Raw genomic sequence first — 23,281 nt, 5'->3', positions numbered from 1 at the left:
TGTTCTTCAACTATATCAATAGTAAAAGAATAAAAACTGAAAATGTAGGCCCCTTAAAAAATAGTGAGGAAAGAATGGTTGTAGATGACGAGGAAAAAGCTAACATATTAAACACCTTCTTCTCCACGGTATTCACGGTGGAAAATGAAATGCTAGGTGAAATCCCAAGAAACAATGAAAACCCTATATTAAGGGTCACCAATCTAACCCAAGAAGAGGTGCGAAACCGGCTAAATAAGATTAAAATAGATAAATCTCCAGGTCCGGATGGCATACACCCACGAGTACTAAGGGAACTAAGTAATGTAATAGATAAACCATTATTTCTTATTTTTAGTGACTCTATAGCGACAGGGTCTGTTCCGCAGGACTGGAGCATAGCAAATGTGGTGCCAATATTCAAAAAGGGCTCTAAAAGTGAACCTGGAAATTATAGGCCAGTAAGTCTAACCTCTATTGTTGGTAAAATATTTGAAGGGTTTCTGAGGGATGTTATTCTGGATTATCTCAATGAGAATAACTGTTTAACTCCATATCAGCATGGGTTTATGAGAAATCGCTCCTGTCAAACCAATCTAATCAGTTTTTATGAAGAGGTAAGCTATAGACTGGACCACGGTGAGTCATTGGACGTGGTATATCTCGATTTTTCCAAAGCGTTTGATACCGTGCCGCACAAGAGGTTGGTACACAAAATGAGAATGCTTGGTCTGGGGGAAAATGTGTGTAAATGGGTTAGTAACTGGCTTAGTGATAGAAAGCAGAGGGTGGTTATAAATGGTATAGTCTCTAACTGGGTCGCTGTGACCAGTGGGGTACCGCAGGGGTCAGTATTGGGACCTGTTCTCTTCAACATATTCATTAATGATCTGGTAGAAGGTTTACACAGTAAAATATCGATATTTGCAGATGATACAAAACTATGTAAAGCAGTTAATACAAGAGAAGATAGTATTCTGCTACAGATGGATCTGGATAAGTTGGAAACTTGGGCTGAAAGGTGGCAGATGAGGTTTAACAATGATAAATGTAAGGTTATACACATGGGAAGAAGGAATCAATGTCACCATTACACACTGAACGGGAAACCACTGGGTAAATCTGACAGGGAGAAGGACTTGGGGATCCTAGTTAATGATAAACTTACCTGGAGCAGCCAGTGCCAGGCAGCAGCTGCCAAGGCAAACAGGATCATGGGGTGCATTAAAAGAGGTCTGGATACACATGATGAGAGCATTATACTGCCTCTGTACAAATCCCTAGTTAGACCGCACATGGAGTACTGTGTCCAGTTTTGGGCACCGGTGCTCAGGAAGGATATAATGGAACTAGAGAGAGTACAAAGGAGGGCAACAAAATTAATAAAGGGGATGGGAGAACTACAATACCCAGATAGATTAGCGAAATTAGGATTATTTAGTCTAGAAAAAAGACGACTGAGGGGCGATCTAATAACCATGTATAAGTATATAAGGGGACAATACAAATATCTCGCTGAGGATCTGTTTATACCAAGGAAGGTGACGGGCACAAGGGGGCATTCTTTGCGTCTGGAGGAGAGAAGGTTTTTCCACCAACATAGAAGAGGATTCTTTACTGTTAGGGCAGTGAGAATCTGGAATTGCTTGCCTGAGGAGGTGGTGATGGCGAACTCAGTCGAGGGGTTCAAGAGAGGCCTGGATGTCTTCCTGGAGCAGAACAATATTGTATCATACAATTATTAGGTTCTGTAGAAGGACGTAGATCTGGGTATTTATTATGATGGAATATAGGCTGAACTGGATGGACAAATGTCTTTTTTCGGCCTTACTAACTATGTTACTATGATGCTTAATATAGTCTGGAAAAGGGTAGATATTTAATTAGTGGAGTCCGAATGTTTGGATTAGGAAATATTAGACCAAATTTTATATTATATATACCCGATGCGTTAGAATCGGGCCGCCACCATCTAGTATATATTATATATATACACCGCTGCTATTAACCCTGTGTGTCCCCAACTTTTTACTATTGATGCTGCCTATGCGGCATCAATAGTAAAAAAATGTAATGTTAAAAATAATAAAAAAAACAAAAAACCTGCTAATTCTCACCCTCCGTCGTCGCGTCCTCTCCTCGGCAGTGCAAGCGGCAGGTTCCGGGGCCAAGGATGGTATACGAGAAGGACCTTCCATGACGTCACGGTCATGTGACCACGACGTCATCACAGGTCCTGCGCTCATCCAACCCTGGGACCGGAAGCTGCCACCTGCACCGCGCACACAGGCGACAGGACTACAAGGGCTCCCTCAGAAGGGGAGTATATGTTTATTTTTTATTTTAACTCTTTTTAACCTGTTACATACGTGTCTGGGCAATATACTATGTGGCTGGGCAATATACTACGTGACTGGCCAACATACTATGGGACTGGGCAGTATACTACGTGGCTGTGCTGTATACTATGTGTCTGTGCTGTATACCACGTCGCTGTGCAATATACTACGTCGCTGAGCAATATACTATGTGGCTCTGTGCTGTATACTACGTGACTGGGCAATATACTACGTGGCTGGGCAATATACTACGTGGCTGGGCAATATACTACGTGGCTGTGTACTGTATACTACGTGACTGGGCAATATACTACGTGACTGGGCAATATACTACTTGGCTGGGCAATATACTACGTGGACATGCATATTCTAGAATACCCGATGCGTTAGAATCGGGCCACCATCTAGTATATATGTACACACACTAATATATATATATATATATATATATATATATATATATATATATATATATATATATATATACATATACACACACCATTAGACCTCAACAACTGTGTCATGTGGTTGCGATTATTATTTTAAGTACCGTAACTGAGAAGTTTCTGCAAAACTATCCATTTAACTCCTCCACCTTGAGATGAAGGCAAAGAAGGTTTCCAAAGATCAAGGCAACAGCAATTCAAAGAGTGATTTGTGCCAGATTTTACTAATACAGGTAGTCCTCGACTTACGATGTTGATCCGTTCTTACGCGGCGTCGTAAACAGAATTTCGACGTAAGTCGGATCATACGTTCATACAGTACTGTACCATAATAATAGTACAGTACTGCAAACACTTAGCCTATCCAAACACCTATCCTAACAGTATCCTACATAATTAGGGTGTTATGGCGTGCAGAAGACTTGTTTTCCTCGTGTAACTGGGTACCGTGTACAGTACTGGACTCTTGTTCCGCCGCTGCACATAGTTGCACGTAGTTCGACTTACGACGCAAAGCCGCGTAAGTCGGAATGAGGCGTCGTAACCACGAAACGATGTAACTCGAGACCGTCGTAACCCGAGGACTAACTGTACGGTTAAACCTTATTGTCTATGCTCGATACAGTCAAGTAGCAGAAATGTTGCCCCTACTGGAATAAACATCTGGATTATTTTTGCATCTACTTTTAGCCTCATCTCTGCTATTGTTGGATCCCTTAAATTTGCAGCTAGACATGGACTCGGCGAAGGGGCTTCTACCAGGAACTGTACTTTTATTCCCTGGAGTGTGGACCACCATTTACCTTTTACTATTTTAAAGAAGTGACTTACACTTTTTATTCGTGAAATCTTCAATATATCACCCATGATTGGCTACTATAGCGCACTAGTCTTCAGATATCTTCCTGCTACACCATACCAGATTCCAGCCTTGGTTGGTTCTCCAGCATATACAGCAACGCCTGGCAAAATTCTTACATGTGATCATGATATTTAGTCTTCACATAGCCAAAAATGGTGAGCACCTTTGATTCCTTTGTCATTAATGTGGAGAAGATTCTCCAGTGTGGATCTTCATTAAAATATCAATTTATTGGAGACATATTTAAAACCAAAATTAGGTTAAATGCAACATGAAAATTGGGGTCCCTGGTGGTATAAACCGATGCGTTTCGATTGGAACGCGTTGGTTTGGACCACCACGGACCCCAATTTTCATGCTGCATATAACTTAATATTGGTTTTAAAAATGTCTCCAATAAATTGATATTTTAATGAAGATCCACGCTGGAGAATCTTCTCTCTTACTTTTGGCTTTGGACTACGTCTCTGATCAGGGCGGCTCCATGCGTGGACACATACTGGATTTTGTTTTGAGACCGGTGAGCTGACTTAATTTTTTCCCCCTTTTCACCATACCTCCGTTTACTGTGTCATTAACGTGTCATCTCTTGGATGTGAATACTATCCAAAAAGTTGTCACAGGCGGGCCCCAGATGAGTACGGATTTGATCCTACTCACTGATCCCAGCTTACCTTTCTGCACCACAATTACTTGGGGCACTTAATCACAATGTAAGCATCAGACAACATTGTGAATAATCTGCATCTACAAATCAGAAGAATATTTTCTATCTATGGCTAGCATAAAAAAAAGTAATTGCGAAGCCCACTGGATGGGGTAAAGAAATTAAGATGACTATTGACTTCAGAGCGTTCTTCTCCCGAAATCCCCCATACATGTGATCTGAAGGGGAGAATGAATTAAGCTGTTGACGGACGCCAGTACAGTGGCTTCTCTTCCCTTGGACAAAAAAGAATTGGGTGTTGTAATTCAAGAATCCCCATTCTTTTCTCTAAGACCACCTGTCGGGGAGTCAGCAGGCCCTGGCGCAGCTTGGCCGGTTTGGCCAACATTGCGTCTATAGAATGATGACTAGAATGCTGCAGGACACGTACCAGGTTCATGCTGTCCCATAAATCATCGCTCTTTGTGGTTCCATATTCATGATCTTTAAGATATTTCGCAATACAGTCATGAAAGACTTCCTCAGAGAGATAAGCATTCAGCATCTGTAAAAGGGACGCACCCTAAAGAAAAAGGACAGAAAACATTTTATAAATGTAAGCTATAAAGGGCACAAGGCTGAAATATATCATTATCTACACTGGTAAGTATTTATTGGGGTCACCTACTTCATCACACACGAGTGTATTGGGTGCATGAAGACGTCCGTAATCTGTGACGGGAGATGTTGGCATATTGGGTAACATCTGCACGCTGCCAATGGACTGTGCAGAGGCCTCTACTCTACCAATGCTTTACTGGCCCTTGAATGTGGCATAACCCAAACTAACAGGAGACTTGCCCTGGTCCTGCAGTTTCATTGCTTCCTTCTCCTATGGTAGCAATGGTTCAGCTGGTACGGTGTCTGATAATGCCAAGGAAGGGAGTATAGATGAGCCATTTATTGACAGATTCAATCATCTCAAAGTGTTTAAAGGGAATCTCTCAGCAGGGGGTTGCCATGTTATCGAAGACAGCAGGACATAGGGGCTGAGACACAGAGTTGAATGATATGTCATATATTACCATGTGTAGTGTGGTTTACTTATAGTGAAGGTTTTATCACCTTGTGATTAGCACTGCCGAACTACAGTAGTCTGACTCCGCCCCCTCCCCTGTGATAAGCATCTCAGGGTCTATAGCCATTGGATATACAGAGCCTGGTGTGGGCGGGGTTAGCTTTCTCAGCTCTGCTTCATACTGTATCTAAAAGCTCTGAGTGTCAGAACCTCTGCACCCAGTAATCTAAGTGATACAACATTGGAATCAGTATCTCTTTGCCTACATTATGCTGCAAAACCATTAAAGCTCATTTCATAGGAAATATTATACACTGAAATCATTATATTCAGCCTCCTGCAAGCAGGAATGTGACAAGCTGTGGATTAGGGAACGTTGTCAGGTATAATGGGCGATGCGGGGGGGTTCAGGGGTTTTCTCCATCAACAAAAGTATCGGATTATGAATCAGTGTTTCTGCAGTCAGAAAAACAGAAACCTTGATATATCCAGGCTAACCCCCTTATAAGTCAATGGGGTCCATCGGGAACAGAGTCCACGATTCAGGATTAAATCGAGACATATTTAGTTATTTTCCCCTTGATACAGAACAATGAAACCAGAAGAACACGCCAAGAATGATATGAAGTAACATGGAATGGCAATTATCGTACTTAGGAACACAGAAAAGGAAAGGGAAAATAAGATCAGCAACAAGTCCAAAGACATATGTATGAATGGTGGGTATAGATTTGGAAATGGCAAGTTGGACGACTTAAGATCTAACGAAAGAAAATAATCCTTATTCACTTTCCACGATATTTTGGCTTCTATTCAGGTTTTCAATTCATTTTCCCCATAAAAAAGACAAAAATTTTACTTTCTGAACATCTATTCTCCATATATAAATTTCCAGTATTTAAAGAGAACCTGTAAGGTGGGCGGCGGCGCGAGAAGATGGGAGGCGCAAGACCCGGACCTGCGACACCCATTGGACCCGACTAACGGGCTGCTGTAGTGCAAGTGCCGGTATATGCAGAGCGCTAGCGCAGATGGAGTATCTGCTAGCTCTATCTGCGCTAGCAGTGACGGACCCGGAAACGCTGCAGCCCGCGTCTCAGGGTCAGTCACTCAATGACGGCACATCCCTAGCGCACGCCCATTGTGGGTGTGCGCTAGCGATGCGTCCGACATTGCTTTCAATGGCGGGGTTAACGGACTACGTTACAATTCGTTATGCCGCGGTGTAACGTAGTCCGTTTAACGTACGCCGATAACGCAGTGTGAACCCAGCCTTATAGAATGCTGTAGATAAGCCCTGAAAGGCAGTGGCCGCATAGTGGCAAAACCTGCTGACAGGTTCCCTTTAATACACACAATCACAGTAATACAGAGAGCGAAAGAGGGAACTGAACACTGAATAACTGGACGCTGTCGCCACCTGTTGGATATATTTTTTTCTGCTGGATGTATTAAAAACTGCTGAGACGTTGTTCACACTACATGTGTGTGCTGGACATACAGCAAGGTTATATACTACTGACTTCCATTGTATAAAATATATACTAAACGGTTTCTACTGTACATCTAGCATATACATAGAGAGGTTTCTCCAAAATAGAGATCAAATGAGGTGTGTACTGCATCTTAAAGGGGTTGTCTCATGTTCCCATCTCCAGGATCCCCCAACTCCCCTGTCTTCTCAGAGGGCAGTGTGTGTTTTCCCAGGAACAAAGTCAATTTTAATCAACATTTGCCTCAATAGATCTTGGAATACTAATAATTTCCACAATTGGATGCGTTTAAATAAAATGTTCCTGTGCTGAGATAATCTTATAATTGTGCCCCTGCTGTGCACTGTGTAATGGCTGTGTCTGACCGTACAGGGACATGGTGTGATCATATCACAGCTCCTGGGCAGGGGAGGAAGCAAAAGAGTTTATACAGCAGGGATCACAAATGACTTCTTTTTTTTTTTTTAACATCCAATTGTGGATATTATTATTCCAAGAACTATTGAATAAAATGTACTTTGTTCATAGGACAACCCGTTTAGGATTGACATTTTGGGTTGGAGTTTTCCCCCTGTAGCAGAGGAGGTGTGCAGGAGACTGAACAGGCTGGATCCTAAAGTCTGGCCAGCTTCAGAGTAGGCAGCTTGCAAGCATCTGCCCTTTGCCTAGGAGTTCGGCCACCTCTGAGGTGGTCGATAACTTTGGCAACAAGCTGTACACTTCTTGTGAATGGAGAGGATTTATAATAAAAGGTAAATAGCAAAGTTGCTTGTTTTTATAAGCATTTTGTAATTTTACCCATTTGGCAAGAGAAGAGCAGAATATTACAGACCTTGATGTAGGAGAGTTCATCAAATATCTCTTCAATCTGCTCTGGGGACTGCACATCAGTAGATATAGGATGAGTGGTCTGTAACGAGTCCTTCTCCAAGGCATCACAGCGCGCTTTAAGGAAGTTACTGTCCTGGAGGAAAAGAACAGCAAAATGGTGCGTCAACCACCGATCTAATATCACAGGGAAGAAATGAATATTGATCAGGGAAAATGAGCACTGACTAATTAGCAGAACTCTGCTCGTAAGGCATGATCCGCCATCTCTACCCCCCTGTCAATAAAGGGGAAGCCTGCTTACAACCAAGGGGCGGACATACCGTTGGTGCAACCACACAGGGGGCTAAAAGGGGGTCACTGCCACCTCCGAAGCAGGAGGAACTGGGCTTTATAAGGAGCTGGTGGGACTACAGAGGGCCCACACATTGTGTTCCACAGGGGCCTCTTCTGGCTATGCCAAATACAATCAGAGAAAAACTTTGGAAAAAAATGTGTAATTTCTAGGAACAAAGTGTAGTGTCAATAGAACTATGAAAAATATTTAGAATTGAGTCCTCAGTGGTTGAGTCATTCCTGCACTAACTAGAACAAGAATGAATTCTCACCGCCACACAATAAGAGAAAAAAGAATGGATCTCCTTTGGCAATACATTTTTGTCTCCCCAATCATAACATTATGGACATGAAATTTCTTGTTTTAAAAGGTAACTTCAAATCTTAAAGAGACAGAAGAATATGGGAATATAAACGGATGATGACCTTTGACAGTCTTAGTGCAGGAATGAATGTGTCGCATGGATTTATGTCTTTTTACATCAACTAAGGAACTATGAAATTTGCCCCTCAGACCATGATGGGTCATGACAACAGAACCAGACCCCAATCAGAGGACAATAAAACATTCCTTATCTAAGCACTGGTCCAATATTTATGGACATAACTGTTTATCACTCATGGTAATTCTGCTTCATGTCACCTGTCTTATCCATGTTTTTTTTTCTGTGATATGTTGTGCATAAATATGTGATTCTCCAGAATTTCTTGCAATTTGTTACCATCTTTTCAGTTAGGCATTAAAAGGTATCAACCACTGAGGACTCTCAATTCTAAATATTTTTCTATCTACTGGCTAACAGGGTACCAAGATATATATCTTTCCTGGATAGAACTAGGAGGCATTTTTCTTCTATATACCACTGGACTGCATCGTCCTGTAACTTCTCTCAAAAGAGCAAGAATGAGTTCACACGTTGCACCGATGCTGCACTTAATTTGTAGCTTGCTCTTTTCCAAAATGCAGAGTTTTTTATGTAATTTATTTTTCTTACTTAGTGCCAATTTACAGACAAACCTCACTCTCCCCATGGGGGCTCACAATCTAGATTCTCTACCAATTCCCTACCACACATTGAAGTGTGGGAGGAAACCAGAGAACCCAGAGGAAACCCACACAAACATGGGGAGAACATACAAACTCCTTGCAGATGTTGTCCTTGGTAGGAATTGAACCCAGGACCCCAGCACTGCAAGGTTGCAGTGCTAACCACTGAGCCATCATGCTCCCCAAAAATTTCAGAAAACCACAATGAAAAAACACAGCAGATCCAATGTGTGAACTGGCCTATGCGCTGAATGTATGACCTTCTGTTATGTCATGATGACATTGCAGTGATACGGACTGACATTTAAGTTCACATTTGCGTTGTGCGGTGCAGCGTCAGCGATGCAACGCAGCATTTTTTGACGCATGCGTTCATTTTTTCATGATTTTTGGCGCAGAAAAAACTGCATCATGCAGCGTCCTCTGCGCTCTGACAGTTGCGCCAAAGTGACGCATGCGTCACAAAACGCAAGAGCAACGCATGTCCATGCGCCCCCCATGTTAAATATAGGGGCGCATGACGCATGCGTCACCGCGGCTGCCCCCGACGCAACGCTAATGTGAACGTAGCCTAAAGAAAAGAGCAGAACAGAGAGCTCAAGTTGCTCCAGAACCTCCTAGACACATTCTGAAGAAGATGACCATCAAATCAGTTTAATACAAGAAAAAAAAAAATGTAACATCACCAATAGTAATGAAAGTGTGTGCAATCTTCTAATGGACTATGTGTACAGACTTCATGCTCCAATATGAGGATTCTCTAGAGGCCCAGCATCTGCCGATCGCACATGGCATGGTCATCACCTTCAACTGTGGAAGTCAGCAGTCCCATAACACTCCTTTATGGATCTCAGCTTGTGGTCATTGAAGAAGATGAAATCTCGCCCAGATGAACCATGTAATGATGGCACCTGTGCACAGATGACTGTCCTGTATCTCTTCTGCCATAAATGCATCGCACATCGCACAGCATGATTCAGGTTCTGCGTCTTCTGCACGTGTTTAGGATGAGGTCCCATCAGATGATGATGGGACAGTGTCACAGACCTGGCGCCATTAACATCAGCAAGTCCCACATGCTATGGATCACACATATCGCGTATGAGGTGTAACAATGCAATGTTCAGCTGAAGTCCCGGTACTCAGATCCGGGGCTGTGACCGACTTCTATGGCTGACCTGCAATGTGCACAGACTATTCCATAACCACAACCGGTAATTCCTCCGCATTACATCTAGAGGAAACACTTACCAATCTTGCTGATGGTTTAAAAGTGTGCGAGATGACAGCAGCTTTTATCTCATTCCCCCTTTATGTCTTTATAGACATCAGCTGGCATAAATATCAAGGGCACGTAAAAGACAACCAATGACTCCTAGACCATGATGCTGAATTATTGATTACGCAGTCATCTTTTGAAGTTGTAAATCCAGTAGTTTATGCTTCGATTTCCACTAATTAATAGAAAGCAGGATATCCGCAGCATGAAAATCTGACGAAGGGCGAGTAGCGAGCCCCTCACCTGCTGCCTACAGCAAGTACAAGGAGAAGAGCAGAAATCAAGACTAATTGTTCCTTTACGCTTCCTACTTGTACAATTACAATCCCAGTTTTATTACATTCCCAGGTTTACCCTGCAATCTGCCATTTCTTCTGATGACTCTTCCATGGAGGCCGTATTTGTGTTGGTGTCTCTGAACAGTAGAACAATGTACCAACCACAACTCCAGAGTCTGCTAAATGTTTGCAGTCAAGTGGGGGTTCTGACTTGCCTCTCGTAATCCTACAAGCATCTTTCACTAACATTTTTCTTGTTCTTCCAGACCTCATCTTGACCTCCACTGTTCCCGTTAACTGCAATTCCTTAATTACATTTTAAACTGAGGAAAGAGCAACTTAATAACATTTTGCTATAATTTTATGACCTCCTCCTGCTTTGTGGGCCTCCACCACTAGGCAGCTGCTTAGAAGAACCCATGGCTGCTGTTTTCTGGCACAAGGTTAGAGGAGGCTGAGCATTTATTTGGGAAATTTGTATCACCTTGCCTTTCCCAACAATGATAGTGAACAAGCCATGCCCCTAACAGGCTAGTTAAGGTCTGAAACCTTAGGGTACCGTCACACAGTGACATTTTGATCGCTAAGACGGCACGATCCGTGACGCTCCAGCATCGTAACAATATCGCTCCAGCGTCGTAGACTGCTGTCACACTTTGCAATGTACGACGCTGGAGCCATAAATTTCATGACGTATGTGCGATGTAGAAGCCGTTGGTTACTATGCGCACATCGTATACAATATTGTGCACACCTTTGTTACACCATGCGATCATGCCGCCACAGCGGTACACTAGACGACGAAAGAAAGTTTCAAACGATCTGCTACGACGTACGATTCTCAGCGGGGTCCCTGATCGCAGGAGCGTGTCACACACAGCGAGATCGCTGGAACGTCATGGATATATCGCTGGAACGTCACAAATCGTGCCGTCGTAGCGATCAAAATGCCACTGTGTGACGGTACCCTTAGTCAAAGTTATCTGAGCACACAAATCTCCAAGGGTGCCCAAACTTTTTCATTGGACCATTTTAAATTTTTGTAATTTCTAAAATGTAAAAGATAAAAAAAAAATTTTTTCCCCTAAAATACAAAAGGAAATGTGTCATTTGTATATTCATGCCTTTTAGAGATCATTTCATCTTCAACTTAACTGCTTAACTCTTCACAGTAACAGTAATTTTGACCAGGGGTCCCATATTTTACACGCCACTGTATATCTAGAGATATTTCTGTAGTACACTAGATATAGACATAACACTCATGCGCTGTACTAGGAGACTGCTGTTATATTCAAAGATATTCTTTTAGCTCCATCTTGTGGTCTTTTGGATAATATATTTCAAAGACAAAATCCAGTGTGCATATTTCATAGACGTGATTTCTACAATGAAATGAGGCTGATATTTACGGATAGGATAAAAGCTGATAATAGAGGAGAGCGGACAGATCCTACCAAATATACAAAATAGTCTCTTCAGAGAGGAAGAGGACTGGAACTCTAGTACCACAAATTGGAAGTAGCAACCCTAACAGTCCATATTGATCCTTTAAAAGGGTTTCTCCAAGACATTTTTTTTCCTTTTTTATTCTACTACGCACCGAAAAACTAAAAGGCAAGCAAGTTGCGAACTGTGGGGAGTCTGATGTCAATTAGCATGACGTCAGTGGTCACGAACCGTCGACAGAGTAGCCTGGAACAGAAAGAGCCGCTCTATTGATGTTGAGCAGCTGAATCAATGGCGGGAGCGGTCAATGACCACCCCGTGCCAGCACCAGGTGGAACAGGCAGGTAGTTAGCAACTCTGTCGATGTGATGTCAGCGGATGCCGCTGGATTTCCAGCTATCCCGGCAGAACTCGGCACCGGGCACATGGTAGCAACCTACCTGCTTGTTTTTTTGTTGTTGTATTTTCACTACGGGCATAAAAACAAAGTCCTGGATAAACCCTTTAACAAGCCTAACAACATGACTTAGGTGAAGATCTGAAAACTGCATGGCCTTTAAGTCTCTTTACACCGACACGGGCACTCTCCACACCGACACGGGCACTCTCCACAATATCTATAATTGTAACCCAATGCATTCTATAGTTTGAAGAGTTTTCCTCAAGATATTTTAGTCCATTCTTCTCTGTCTTGCTTGTTCTTAAAAATAGCCTGGATTGTTTAGACTAATATAACATTTGTCCTACCCCCGGGGATCATCATTAAATGATGAAACAGATAAATCAGTTGCTTCAATCAAATATACTTCTTTTGATATGGCAATTGATCTACTTAGATCCCAAGGAAAAAATGCTCTGTTAGCAAAATCAGATATAAAAATCAGAATTTAGACCGTTACCTGTTGACCTGTGACTCGGAATTCCATTGCTCTATAGTTATTATCCATTTTAGTGGCCCTGGTCATTTGAGGTTCATGCCTCACTAATAAAATAATTTTGCTTTCATCCACAAACCAAGAAGTGGTATTAGCAATGAATACATTATCTTCAAAAATTCCCGTAGTTGGGCTTCTACCCTTTCTCGCCATCAGTGGTCGGTTTTTCATCAATTAGTTCCAGAAGCAGAAAAGGAAGGAAAAGCTTGCCCGACTCATCTATGGGATCTTATCGGGGAATAATCCCGTATTACATCGACATGTTTATTTCAAATAGAACATGGGCTGATTATTCCGCTGCATAGTGGAAGTGGATTAATTTGTAAAAAGAACTATTTTGATTACTATATTTTTTGGACTATAAGACGTACTTTTTCCCAAAAAAAAATTTGAAGGAAAATAGGGGGGGGTGCGTCTTATAGTGCGAACACAGGCTTACCGGGGGGGGGTTGCGGCAAAGGTGTGACGATGCTGCAGCGGTGGACGGTGCGGAGTGCAGGTGAGCAGGGTCCCTTCTTCAGGATGTCGGTAGCAGATATGTGGCGGCGCAGCGGCCCGGTGTCCACGGTGAGCAGAGTGCATCACCTTGTGGCCATCTAACTAAAGCCGTGGGCCACAGGAGCTCACCGTGGACACTGGGCCGCGGCGTTACCACATTTCTGCTGCTGGAATCCTGAAGAAGGGACCCTACTGAGGTGCACTCCGCACCGCCCAACGCCGCTGCATCGCCACACCTCTGCCACCACCGGCATCCTGAGCATGGGACCCTGCTCCAGCTCCAGTTCTGCCTCACCGCCGACACCGGACCCGCAGCAACGCACCCGGGACTGCAGCATTGCCCCACTTCTGCCACCGCCGGCTTCCTGAGGAAGGGACCCTGCCTTTTGTAACCCCGCTGTACCACCGCCGACTCTCAGGTAAGAAACCTTAAATTTGGACAATAAGACGGACTCCCATCTAATAAAAATCTTTTTTCTGCTATTTTCCACCCTTTTGGTCCTTTCCACGTCTTATGGTCTGGTGCATCTTATAGTCCGAAAAATACGGTATTTCAAAACCAGTCCAGAATACGCTTTGCATTTTGCACAATCTTTAATAGATAAAGGTTATTATTGAGCCATGTCAAAAATTTTTAGCTGGAATATCATTCTTCTTAAAGGGAATCTGTCACCTCAATTTTGCCGTACAAACTGAGGCCACCGCCATCAGGGGCTTATCTACAGCATTCTGTAATGTTGTAGATAAGCCCCCAATCTTCATCCTTGCTTCCTGTCGCGGCTCCTGCGCAGGCGTAATCTATCTGCCCTGTTGAGGACAGAGCAAAGTACTGCAGTGCGCAGGAGCTGAGAATGGTCAGAGCCGCGACAGGAAGACAAGAAGAGGACGTCATCATATGAAGATGGGAGACACCGGACCCGGGCCTGCGACGCCCATCGGACCGGACTGCAGCGGGACCGCCCCTGGGTAAGTATAAAACAACTTGTTTTTCTTATCTTTAAGGTTACATCGGGGGGGGGGGGGATTATCTACAGCTTTACAGAATGTAGCCTTTTCCCAATTAAACAGTTATTAAAAGAATTTAGGCGTTGCTCTTACAAAACAGATGACAGGCGCCCAGTTTCTGTTGATATCTTAAAAGACTTGTGGCCATTGCTGGCTGACATATGCAAAGAGAAATATGAAACATTACTTTTTAGAGTTGCTTTTGCATTAGTATTTTTTGCAGCTCTTAAGAGTGGGTGAATTAATGTTTTTTTGTAAAACAAAACCTTCCGGTTTATTCATTCACAACATAGAGTTGCATAATTCTCATATCGTATTATTTATAAGGCAATCAAAAACTGATCAATTAGGTAAAGGATGTACAACCAGGCTTAATGCAATTTCTGGCTCAATTGGTCCAGTGATTAATTGAAAGTAATGGTTACAGGCTAGACCAGTTATTAAAGGCCCCTTTTTGTTCATTTAAATAGAGAACCTGCTACAAAATATCAATTCAGTTCTATACTCACAAATGTTTTTCTATACTCGGAAAATCAGATTTAAAAATCTCTTCCCATTCCTCCAGAATTGGTGCAGCCACGGAAGCAGGACAGATGGGTGTGTGACAATAACATGATGAAAAATGGCAGATGGGATTCTAAACATTTTAGGCCCCTTTCACGCATCAGTTTTTTGCCATCAGTCACAATCCGTTGAATTTTGAAAAAAAACGAATCTGGTGACTGATTGCACCGGATCAGTTTTTTTCTCAAAGACTTGTATTAGCGACGGATGGCCTCACATCCGGATCCATCGAAAATTGTTTGTCCGGCAGCCGGAGGCAACAGACATAGTAACGTTTTTTGTGTACATCGCAAAAAACGGACAGCGACGGATCCGGATCCATTTCTTTTAACTGAGCATGCTCAGATTTATTTAGCCAACTCCGCTAGTCGGATCCATAGAAAAAACAAATCCGTTGGATCAGTTTTTCACAATCTGCGACGGATCAGATGATCCATTGAGCCAACGGATTGTGACTGACGGCAAAAAACTGATGTGTGAAAGGGGCCTTAGGCTCTACGTAAGACCGGATTTGATGCTTCACTAATGCTTTTTAAATTCATATTTCAGGTCCTTTGAGTGGATCCTAGGACATTCTATCATATATTGGGATCAGAAGAGAGCCAACGCTAGAAATTACACTGAGAATTGATCATTTTACTGTCTGGTGGCACAGTATGAGGGGAATGAGAGGAAATGGAGAAATTATCGGTTATTTGGTATCTGACCTTGTTACAGTGTGGTAATGATTTAGGAAAAGTGGGCACTTTAGGTTTGTTGGCGTTAATGAAAAAAAAAGATTTCTCATTGTTAAAAATGTTGTTTCCATTCCAGTTTTGTTTTTTCAAAAATCATCACCAGGTTGATGAAGTCTAAACCGAGGCTCTTGTTTATGAATCGGATAAGGAAGAGAATTAATAAAGCAATGTCAAAATTCACGTATTTATTCAAAGGCTTTTTTCTTATAGGAATCTCGATCTAGAGGGTTTTACCCCGGGATTATACAGAAAGGACTGTGCCCACTTTTCGGACATAGGCCTCGGTGAGTTGTGGCATGTGGAGAATCGCCCAGCCTTGTTGGGTGAATTTGGTCTTATGGTTGTGATATAATTGTTGTTATGTTAATTTACGGTTATTTATTACAATTCAATGGTACTCTTTCTGTTGGTCCTGACTGAGTGGGTTTTCTATTACCATGAGCCATTTCGAGATTTTGTAGTGAAAGTTCATTTAAAAGCCATCACTATACTCACAGCGTTCAGGTCCTGAAATTTTGACTGCAAAGCAAAGTACTCCATGTATGTCGCAAAACCTTCATTCAACCACAGATCGTTCCACCACTCCATGGTCACAAGATTTCCAAACCACTACAAGACAAGAACCTATCGTTAATAAAAACACAGGCACGTTCCTGGGGGGTGGGGTCTTTACACATTTTTCACAAACGAATGGATAATAAATGTTATACTAGGGGGAGTTTCACCACTGATCCTCCCTATAGTGACTAGAACAGAATACCGGCAGGATTCAGAGCTCGGGTTCACTTTGCGTGACTTTTTTTTCCAGAAGATTAAATATACAAATTCTGCTTATATGTTTCAACCCAGATTGAGTTATTAAAGGCTATATTCACCTTCACACAGGATATTGTTTTTAGTGTTCATTAACTTTGTAAATGCAAAGTTAACCAACTTTTTAAACAGTCTTAAAAATTCACTACCATTTTGCTGCTATAAATCTTATTTAGCTCAATAATATGGTAAAATGTTACAAGTCTGTCTAAGCTCTTGCTTTTCTGATGGCTCTCTGATTTTCCCTTCCGTCTATCAATATTAAGAGATCGCACAGCAGGTAGGGAATTGTACGCGGCGATACCAAATACGTGTATATTTGATCGTTTTTATTGTTTTATTTTGAATGGGGCAAAAGGGGGGCGATTTGAACTTTTATATTTTTTATATATTTTTTTTTTTAACTTGCCAGAAGTGCGAGTTAAACGCCGCTGTCAGAAATTAACAGCTGCATTTAACGGGTTAACAGCCGTGGGTAGATTGCGATTCCACCTGCGGCTGTTGTGGACACATGTCAGCTGTATTGATCAGCTGAAATGTGCCAGGAAAGGTGCTGGCTCAACGCCGGAGCCCGCACCAAACAGTCGGAAAGGGGTTAATCTTAAGGGTATGTTCACACGTTCAGGATTTCCATCCTTTTTTTTTCAGGACAGTTTTTTTAAAAAACTGCAGCTCTTGGCAGAAAACGCAGGTCCTTTTTTTGTCCTTTTTTGATGCGTTTTTGATGCGTTTTTTGATGCGTTTTTTGATGCGTTTTTTGATGCGTTTTTTTATCCTTTTTTTACTGTGTGTTCCCTAGGAAGCTTTTTAGGGCTAAAATGGCTGAAAATACCCTAACCCTACCCCTAACCCTAACCCTACCCCTACCCCTAACCCTACCCCTAACCCTAACCCTACCCCTAACCCTACCCCTAACCCTACCCCTACCCATAACCCTACCCCTAACCCTACCCCTAACCCTACCCCTAACCCTATTCTAACCTTAGTGAAAAAAAAAAAAAATCTTAATTTTTTTATTGTCCCTACCAATGGGGGTGACAAAGTGGGGGGGGGGTGTCATTTACTATTTTTTTATTTTGATCACTGAGATATAACCTATCTCAGTGATCAAAATGCACTTTGGAGCGAATCTGCCGGCCGGCAGATTCGGCGGGCGCACTGCGCATGCGCCCGCCATTTTGCAAGATGGCGGCGCCCAGGGAGAAGACGGCCGGACGGACACCGGGACGCCGGGTAAGTATAAGGGGGGGAGATTAGGGCACGGGGGGGGCATCGGAGCACTGGGGGGGGGCATCGGAGCACGGGGGGGGGGCATCGGAGCACGGGGGGGCGGGATCGGAGCACGGGGGGGCAGCCACACTCCGCCCACGCACTTCCGCCCGCTCCCCCGCACTTCCTGCTGCAGCGGTTCTGCACATCAAATCGCAGTAAAACCCGCAGATATATTTTTGATCTGCGGGTTTTACTGCGATTTTGACCTCACAATGGAGGTCTATGGGTGCAGAACCGCTGCGGTTCAGGAAGAAGAATTGACATGCTCCTTCTTTTTTCCGGGAGCTATTCAGCGCGGCTTTTTTTTTACAATTTCCGGACCATGTGCACAGTGTGTCCTGTTTTCCATAGGGTACAGTGTACTGTACCCTGCATGGAAAACAGCTGCGGAATCGCAGCGGCAAAACCGCCGCGGTTCCGCGGTAAAAAACGCACTGTGTGAACATGGCCTTATACTCCGTTGTATTCCTCCTCCAAGATGGTGCCTGCACAGTAGCAGCTCTCGGTTATCTCCGTGGGCGGCGCCATAGAGGGAGGAGGAATATTTTTCTTCTCCAGCAAGATGGCGCCGCCCAGTCGTGCACAGTAGCAGCTATCGGATCACAGCTACATACACCAATAGCTGCTATTGTGCAGGCGCCATTTTCAAATAGATTTTTTTTTCTAGCTGAACAACATGAAGAACATGTATGCCACACTAAACATGCGATTATAGTGCAGAGCAGGTGCCATGGCTGGTACCTGCCTGCAAAAGGTTGTTCTTTTGTTTTTGTACAGATATTCAGTATGCCAAAAAGGGGTCAGGTCAGTGAAGGATCAGGGACCTGTCATAAGCCACACAGATGAATATGTAAGCAGAGCACCACATGAGACCCCCACAGGCCGCCCCGAAACACGAGCATATCATTAACTCAAAACTGAAAATAAAGATTAAACAACAACCACAAGATGGATTTCCTCACCCAAGGTATCATTTTATTCAGTATAATGGCGCCGACCAGACACTGTCTGTAGGTTACTGTGCCCAATCCTGCTGACAGGTTCTCTTTAAGGGGTTAAATACCCTCAGACTGCTGCACAGGTGTTTTGGATTATAGGTTTCTTGCATCTATGGGCCTGGACTGGATTAAAATGTTAAAATCCGATGTTACTTTCCCTTACTGAGTTAACACTGGCTGCAGTGGTGACGTCACAGGCATATCAAGTCACCGAGCTCAGCCGCTCATGCCGTCTATAGTGGTAGAGCCATTGTGCTTAGCCATTGGCATCAGTGGTGATATGAGCAGTAGTGGTGATGTCACCTCTGTAGCAGTGGCGGAGATTCAGCACTGGAACTGAGGAGTGAATAACATATGACCTTATTTTAACCCCGTGTTGCCCCTTAAAGGCCAGAAACCTAGCACAGCTGCAGCGATCAGCATCCGCTGTCACCGACGGCAGACACCTGCTCAGAGCAGATGAATGGGGCCCGAGCTGGAGTCCAGAACGCCGATTTATTCATTTAATGTATAGGTCTGGGGGTATTTGGGGTTTATGCATTAAGATAGTGTAACTCATATTTGTGCATTACTCAACTTATACAAACAGATATTTAGTTTTTTAGTTTTCATGGACGTGTTGAATAAAGAAGTTTTCTATTGATTTCACCTGCCTGGCTTACAGGTCACGTGCTTGAGGCCCAAATATTTTTTCACCACGTGTAGAGGAGGAAGAGGCTTCTGGAAGATAATACGTCTCCTCTGTACTGTGTGCACCTGACGCCTTTTGCCCACGTTTGCATTCAACACAGCATGAAGATTTTTACATCTTCAGAATCATCTTATCGCCAACATTCAACAACTCTGTCCCCAAATATTATTAGGGACAAGCAAAAAACCCAGCTTTCCCCCTCCATGTAGGATAGCGGATAACTTGCTGATCGCTGGAGATCTGACCCCTGTGACCCTCCATGATTCAGAGATTGGGGCTTCAGAATGGGGCTCCACAGCCTTGCCTTGAATGGAACGGCGATGCACATCACAGCCTCTGCTCCATTTTACTGTCTAAGGGACTGTTGTGTGCAAAGATCGGCTGCAGATGGTCCGCGATCGGCAAGTCATTCTCTACCCCAAGGATCAGGGGACAACTAGAGTACAGTAAGCATAACGCACCAAGTTCAATAAAATGGGACAACTATGGAAGCATAAAGTGGGGATCTCCGGACTCTCCCCCGACTTTCCTGAGCTCAGGTCAGTAGCGTGACATCCTGGTGGGCCCCACTGTCAATAATCAGGAGCGCACCGCCACGCAGCGAGCAGGAAGCCAGGAGGCATAAAAAACAGCCCCTCTAAATATTCATACAGTCAATAGTCACAACGCTTGGAATTCACAGACTTAGGCTACGTTCACATTAGCGTTTCCCGACGCTGCGTCGGGAAACGCAGCGGCGACGCACGCGTCATGCGCCCCTATGTTTAACATGGGGGACGCATGCGTTTTTCGCGTTGCGTTTTCCGACACGTGCGTCGTTTTTGACGCTAGCGTCGGACGCAAGAAAATGCAACAAGTTGCATTTTTCTTGCGTCCGATTTTCGTCAAAAAACGACGCACGCGTCGCAAAACGCAGCGTTTTTGCGTGCGTCGTGCGTTGCGTCGCCGACGCAGCGGCGCGCAACGCTAATGTGAACGTAGCCTAACAACACAAACTAATAAACGTTCTCTACGGCAGGACTGAAGGCATGTACCTGATGGGCCAGTTCATGAGCGATGACCTGAGTGATCAGCTGTTTATCCAGAAGTGACGAGGTGTTCTCTTGGTAAAGCAGTGTGGTCTCCCGGAAGGTAAGGAGACCCCAGTTTTCCATTGCTCCTGCTTGTATATCTGGTATCGCGACTAAATCTACATAACATAAAACAAGAAAAATTACACACTTCACAAGCAATGTACAAGATAGTAGTATCCCGTAGATTAACATATACTACAAAGCTTGATAGAGAAAATAGCAGACCATTCGGCAAAGTAGAAGGAACAAAAGAAGAGAAAACACCAAACTGAGGATTCAGAAAATAAACACTGATACACAAAGGTAATCCAAAATGTATATATTTTATTGATAATAAATATGGACAAGAAAAAGAGAAGAAAATGGCAATATGGTGCTAGCCACACACAGTGTGTATCTGCCCACAAGAACACACACCAACCAAAGTTGGAAACAATACACCTATATAGACACAAGAATAAATGAATGGGTGGAGCTCCACTGTTGGAGGCAGATGACTGTGGAATATCACAGGAGATAGCAGGAGATAGCAGGAGATCTCTCAATATAGCGGGAGATTACCACTGCCTGGACTGGTGCCCATGTGAGATCTGGTCCACATCCTCTCCCGGCACTGATTAGCAGCTCACTGTCAATATACAATGGAAATAGTCTAGTGTGGGTGGGGTTAGCTTTATGAGCTCTGCTTCATGCTACATCTAAAAACTCTGATTGTGTCACAACTGCTTCACCCAATAAACTAAGTGATACATCACTCGAATCAGGGTCTATTTGCCTACATCAGGCTGCTCTCAGATGAGGTAGCAAAAACCTGCTGACAGATTCCCTTTAAGCTGAACTAGATCATAGACCAGTTCTTAACCAACAACATCATGCCTGACTCCATAAATGTTCATCTGGATGAATGGACAAAAACTCCCACAGATATACTCCAAAATCTTGTAGAAATTCTTCCTAGAGGAGTGGAAACTATTGTAGTGGTGAAGTGAATAATCCATGTTAACGCCTATGGATTTACATAGCTACAAAGTTAAAATGGTTGACAAAAAAAAAAAGTCTATCAAGGTGGTCAACCGAGGGATGTGAAAGGGCAAAGCGAAGGAGCACATGCACAACCACAATGGCGGATCCAACCCACCACAAAACAGCTTAATCTTTCCCTCCTGATCCCAAATGTCGATCCACAGGACCAACCATTCAGAAAAGAACGTTCCACATTTATATTCACTAGATTTCGAGCAAGATGCCATAAAAGCTTCTGTAGAGGTTATGTGTAGGTGTCCAATACATCTGCCCAAATTGTGTACATTGCTTTACACTGCACTGGTACAACCTGTAATGTCCTATATCCCAGAGCTGCATTTACCATTCTGCTTGTTGCCATAGAAGACAGCCCATAAACCTGTGGTCATACACATCCAACAACTATATGGAATTACTATAATGCTGTAAAACAGATATCTGAACCAGAATCCTGGAAGATTTCAGCTCTGAAGTCAAAAGAATTGTGAACGTAGATCTAAACTGTAGAGAAGAGAGGATCAGTACAAAGCAATGTATTTACAGGCTGTATTTGTCAGGTCGGTTTGATGATTTAACATGCAGAGCAGCATTAACAGAAACCTTGAACATTCTGCATTCCATCAGGGGTTCCTCCTCCCCACCAGTGACGTACCGCCGGGGAACCTCCGCTCTCCACCCAGTTACGGGCTGATAACAGAATGGCGGCCTGCAGTCAGTCATTTTTAACCTTTCAAGTTCTCTTATGTCTAAACCATAAAACAGCACTTAAGGTACCTTCACACTAAACGACGCTGCAGCGATCCAGACAACGATCCGGATCGCTGCAGCGTCGCTGTTTGGTCGCTGGAGAGCTGTCACACAGACAGCTCTCCAGCGACCAACGATGCCGGTAACCAGGGTAAACATCGGGTTACTAAGCGCAGGGCCGCGCTTAGTAACCCGATGTTTACCCTGGATACCATCCTAAAAGTTAAAAAAACAAACGCTTCATACTTACCTTCCGCTGTCTGTCCTCGGCGCTCTGCTTCTCTGTACTGGCTGTGAGCACAGCGGCCGGAAAGCAGAGCGGTGACGTCACCGCTCTGCTTTCCGGCCGCTGTGCTCACAGTGAGTGCAGGAAAGCACAGCGCCGGGGACAGACAGCGGAAGGTAAGTATGTAGTGGTTGTTTTTTTTAATTTAACGATGGTAACCATGGTAAACATCGGGTTACTAAGCGCGGCCCTGCGCTTAGTAACCCGATGTTTACCCTGGTTACCAGCGAAGACATCGCTGAATCGGTGTCACACACGCCGATTCAGCGATGTCAGCGGGAGAGCCAGCGACCAAAGAAAGTTCTGGCCCTCTAGCCCCGACCAACGACATCACAGCAGGATTCTGATCGCTGCTGCGTGTCAAACTGAACGATATCGCTAGCGAGGACGCTGCAACGTCACGGATCGCTAGCGATATCGTTTAGTGTGAAGGTACCTTAAGAGAATCTTTGCGTAATATCAAACCGATGACGCCGAGATGTGATAAAGGTCCCCTGATTGTCTCAGCTCGTCACCTCAATCAGATCTCCCCGAGCAGCATTCTCAATCATAGCTCCACACATACAGCATTTACATCA

General features: G+C 43.7%; 1 protein-coding gene across 1 annotated transcript in view; it reads right to left on the bottom strand.

Moving 5' to 3' along the window:
• LNPEP (leucyl and cystinyl aminopeptidase) overlaps nt 1–23,281 on the bottom strand; it is a 121,686-nt gene that overhangs the window by 33,026 nt on the left and 65,379 nt on the right. The window contains exons 6-9 of the mRNA XM_069752086.1: nt 20,609–20,763; nt 16,296–16,409; nt 7,676–7,807; nt 4,724–4,855 (exon numbers count right to left, since the gene is read on the bottom strand). Coding sequence (XP_069608187.1) covers nt 4,724–4,855; nt 7,676–7,807; nt 16,296–16,409; nt 20,609–20,763 — 533 coding nt within the window. The remainder of the gene's footprint in view (nt 1–4,723; nt 4,856–7,675; nt 7,808–16,295; nt 16,410–20,608; nt 20,764–23,281) is intronic.

The sequence above is a fragment of the Ranitomeya imitator genome, chromosome 1 (assembly GCF_032444005.1).
Source record: "Ranitomeya imitator isolate aRanImi1 chromosome 1, aRanImi1.pri, whole genome shotgun sequence".
NCBI lineage: Eukaryota > Metazoa > Chordata > Amphibia > Anura > Dendrobatidae > Ranitomeya > Ranitomeya imitator.
Note: the sequence above shows the minus strand (reverse complement) of the source record. Positions and strands in the feature narration are given on the sequence as shown.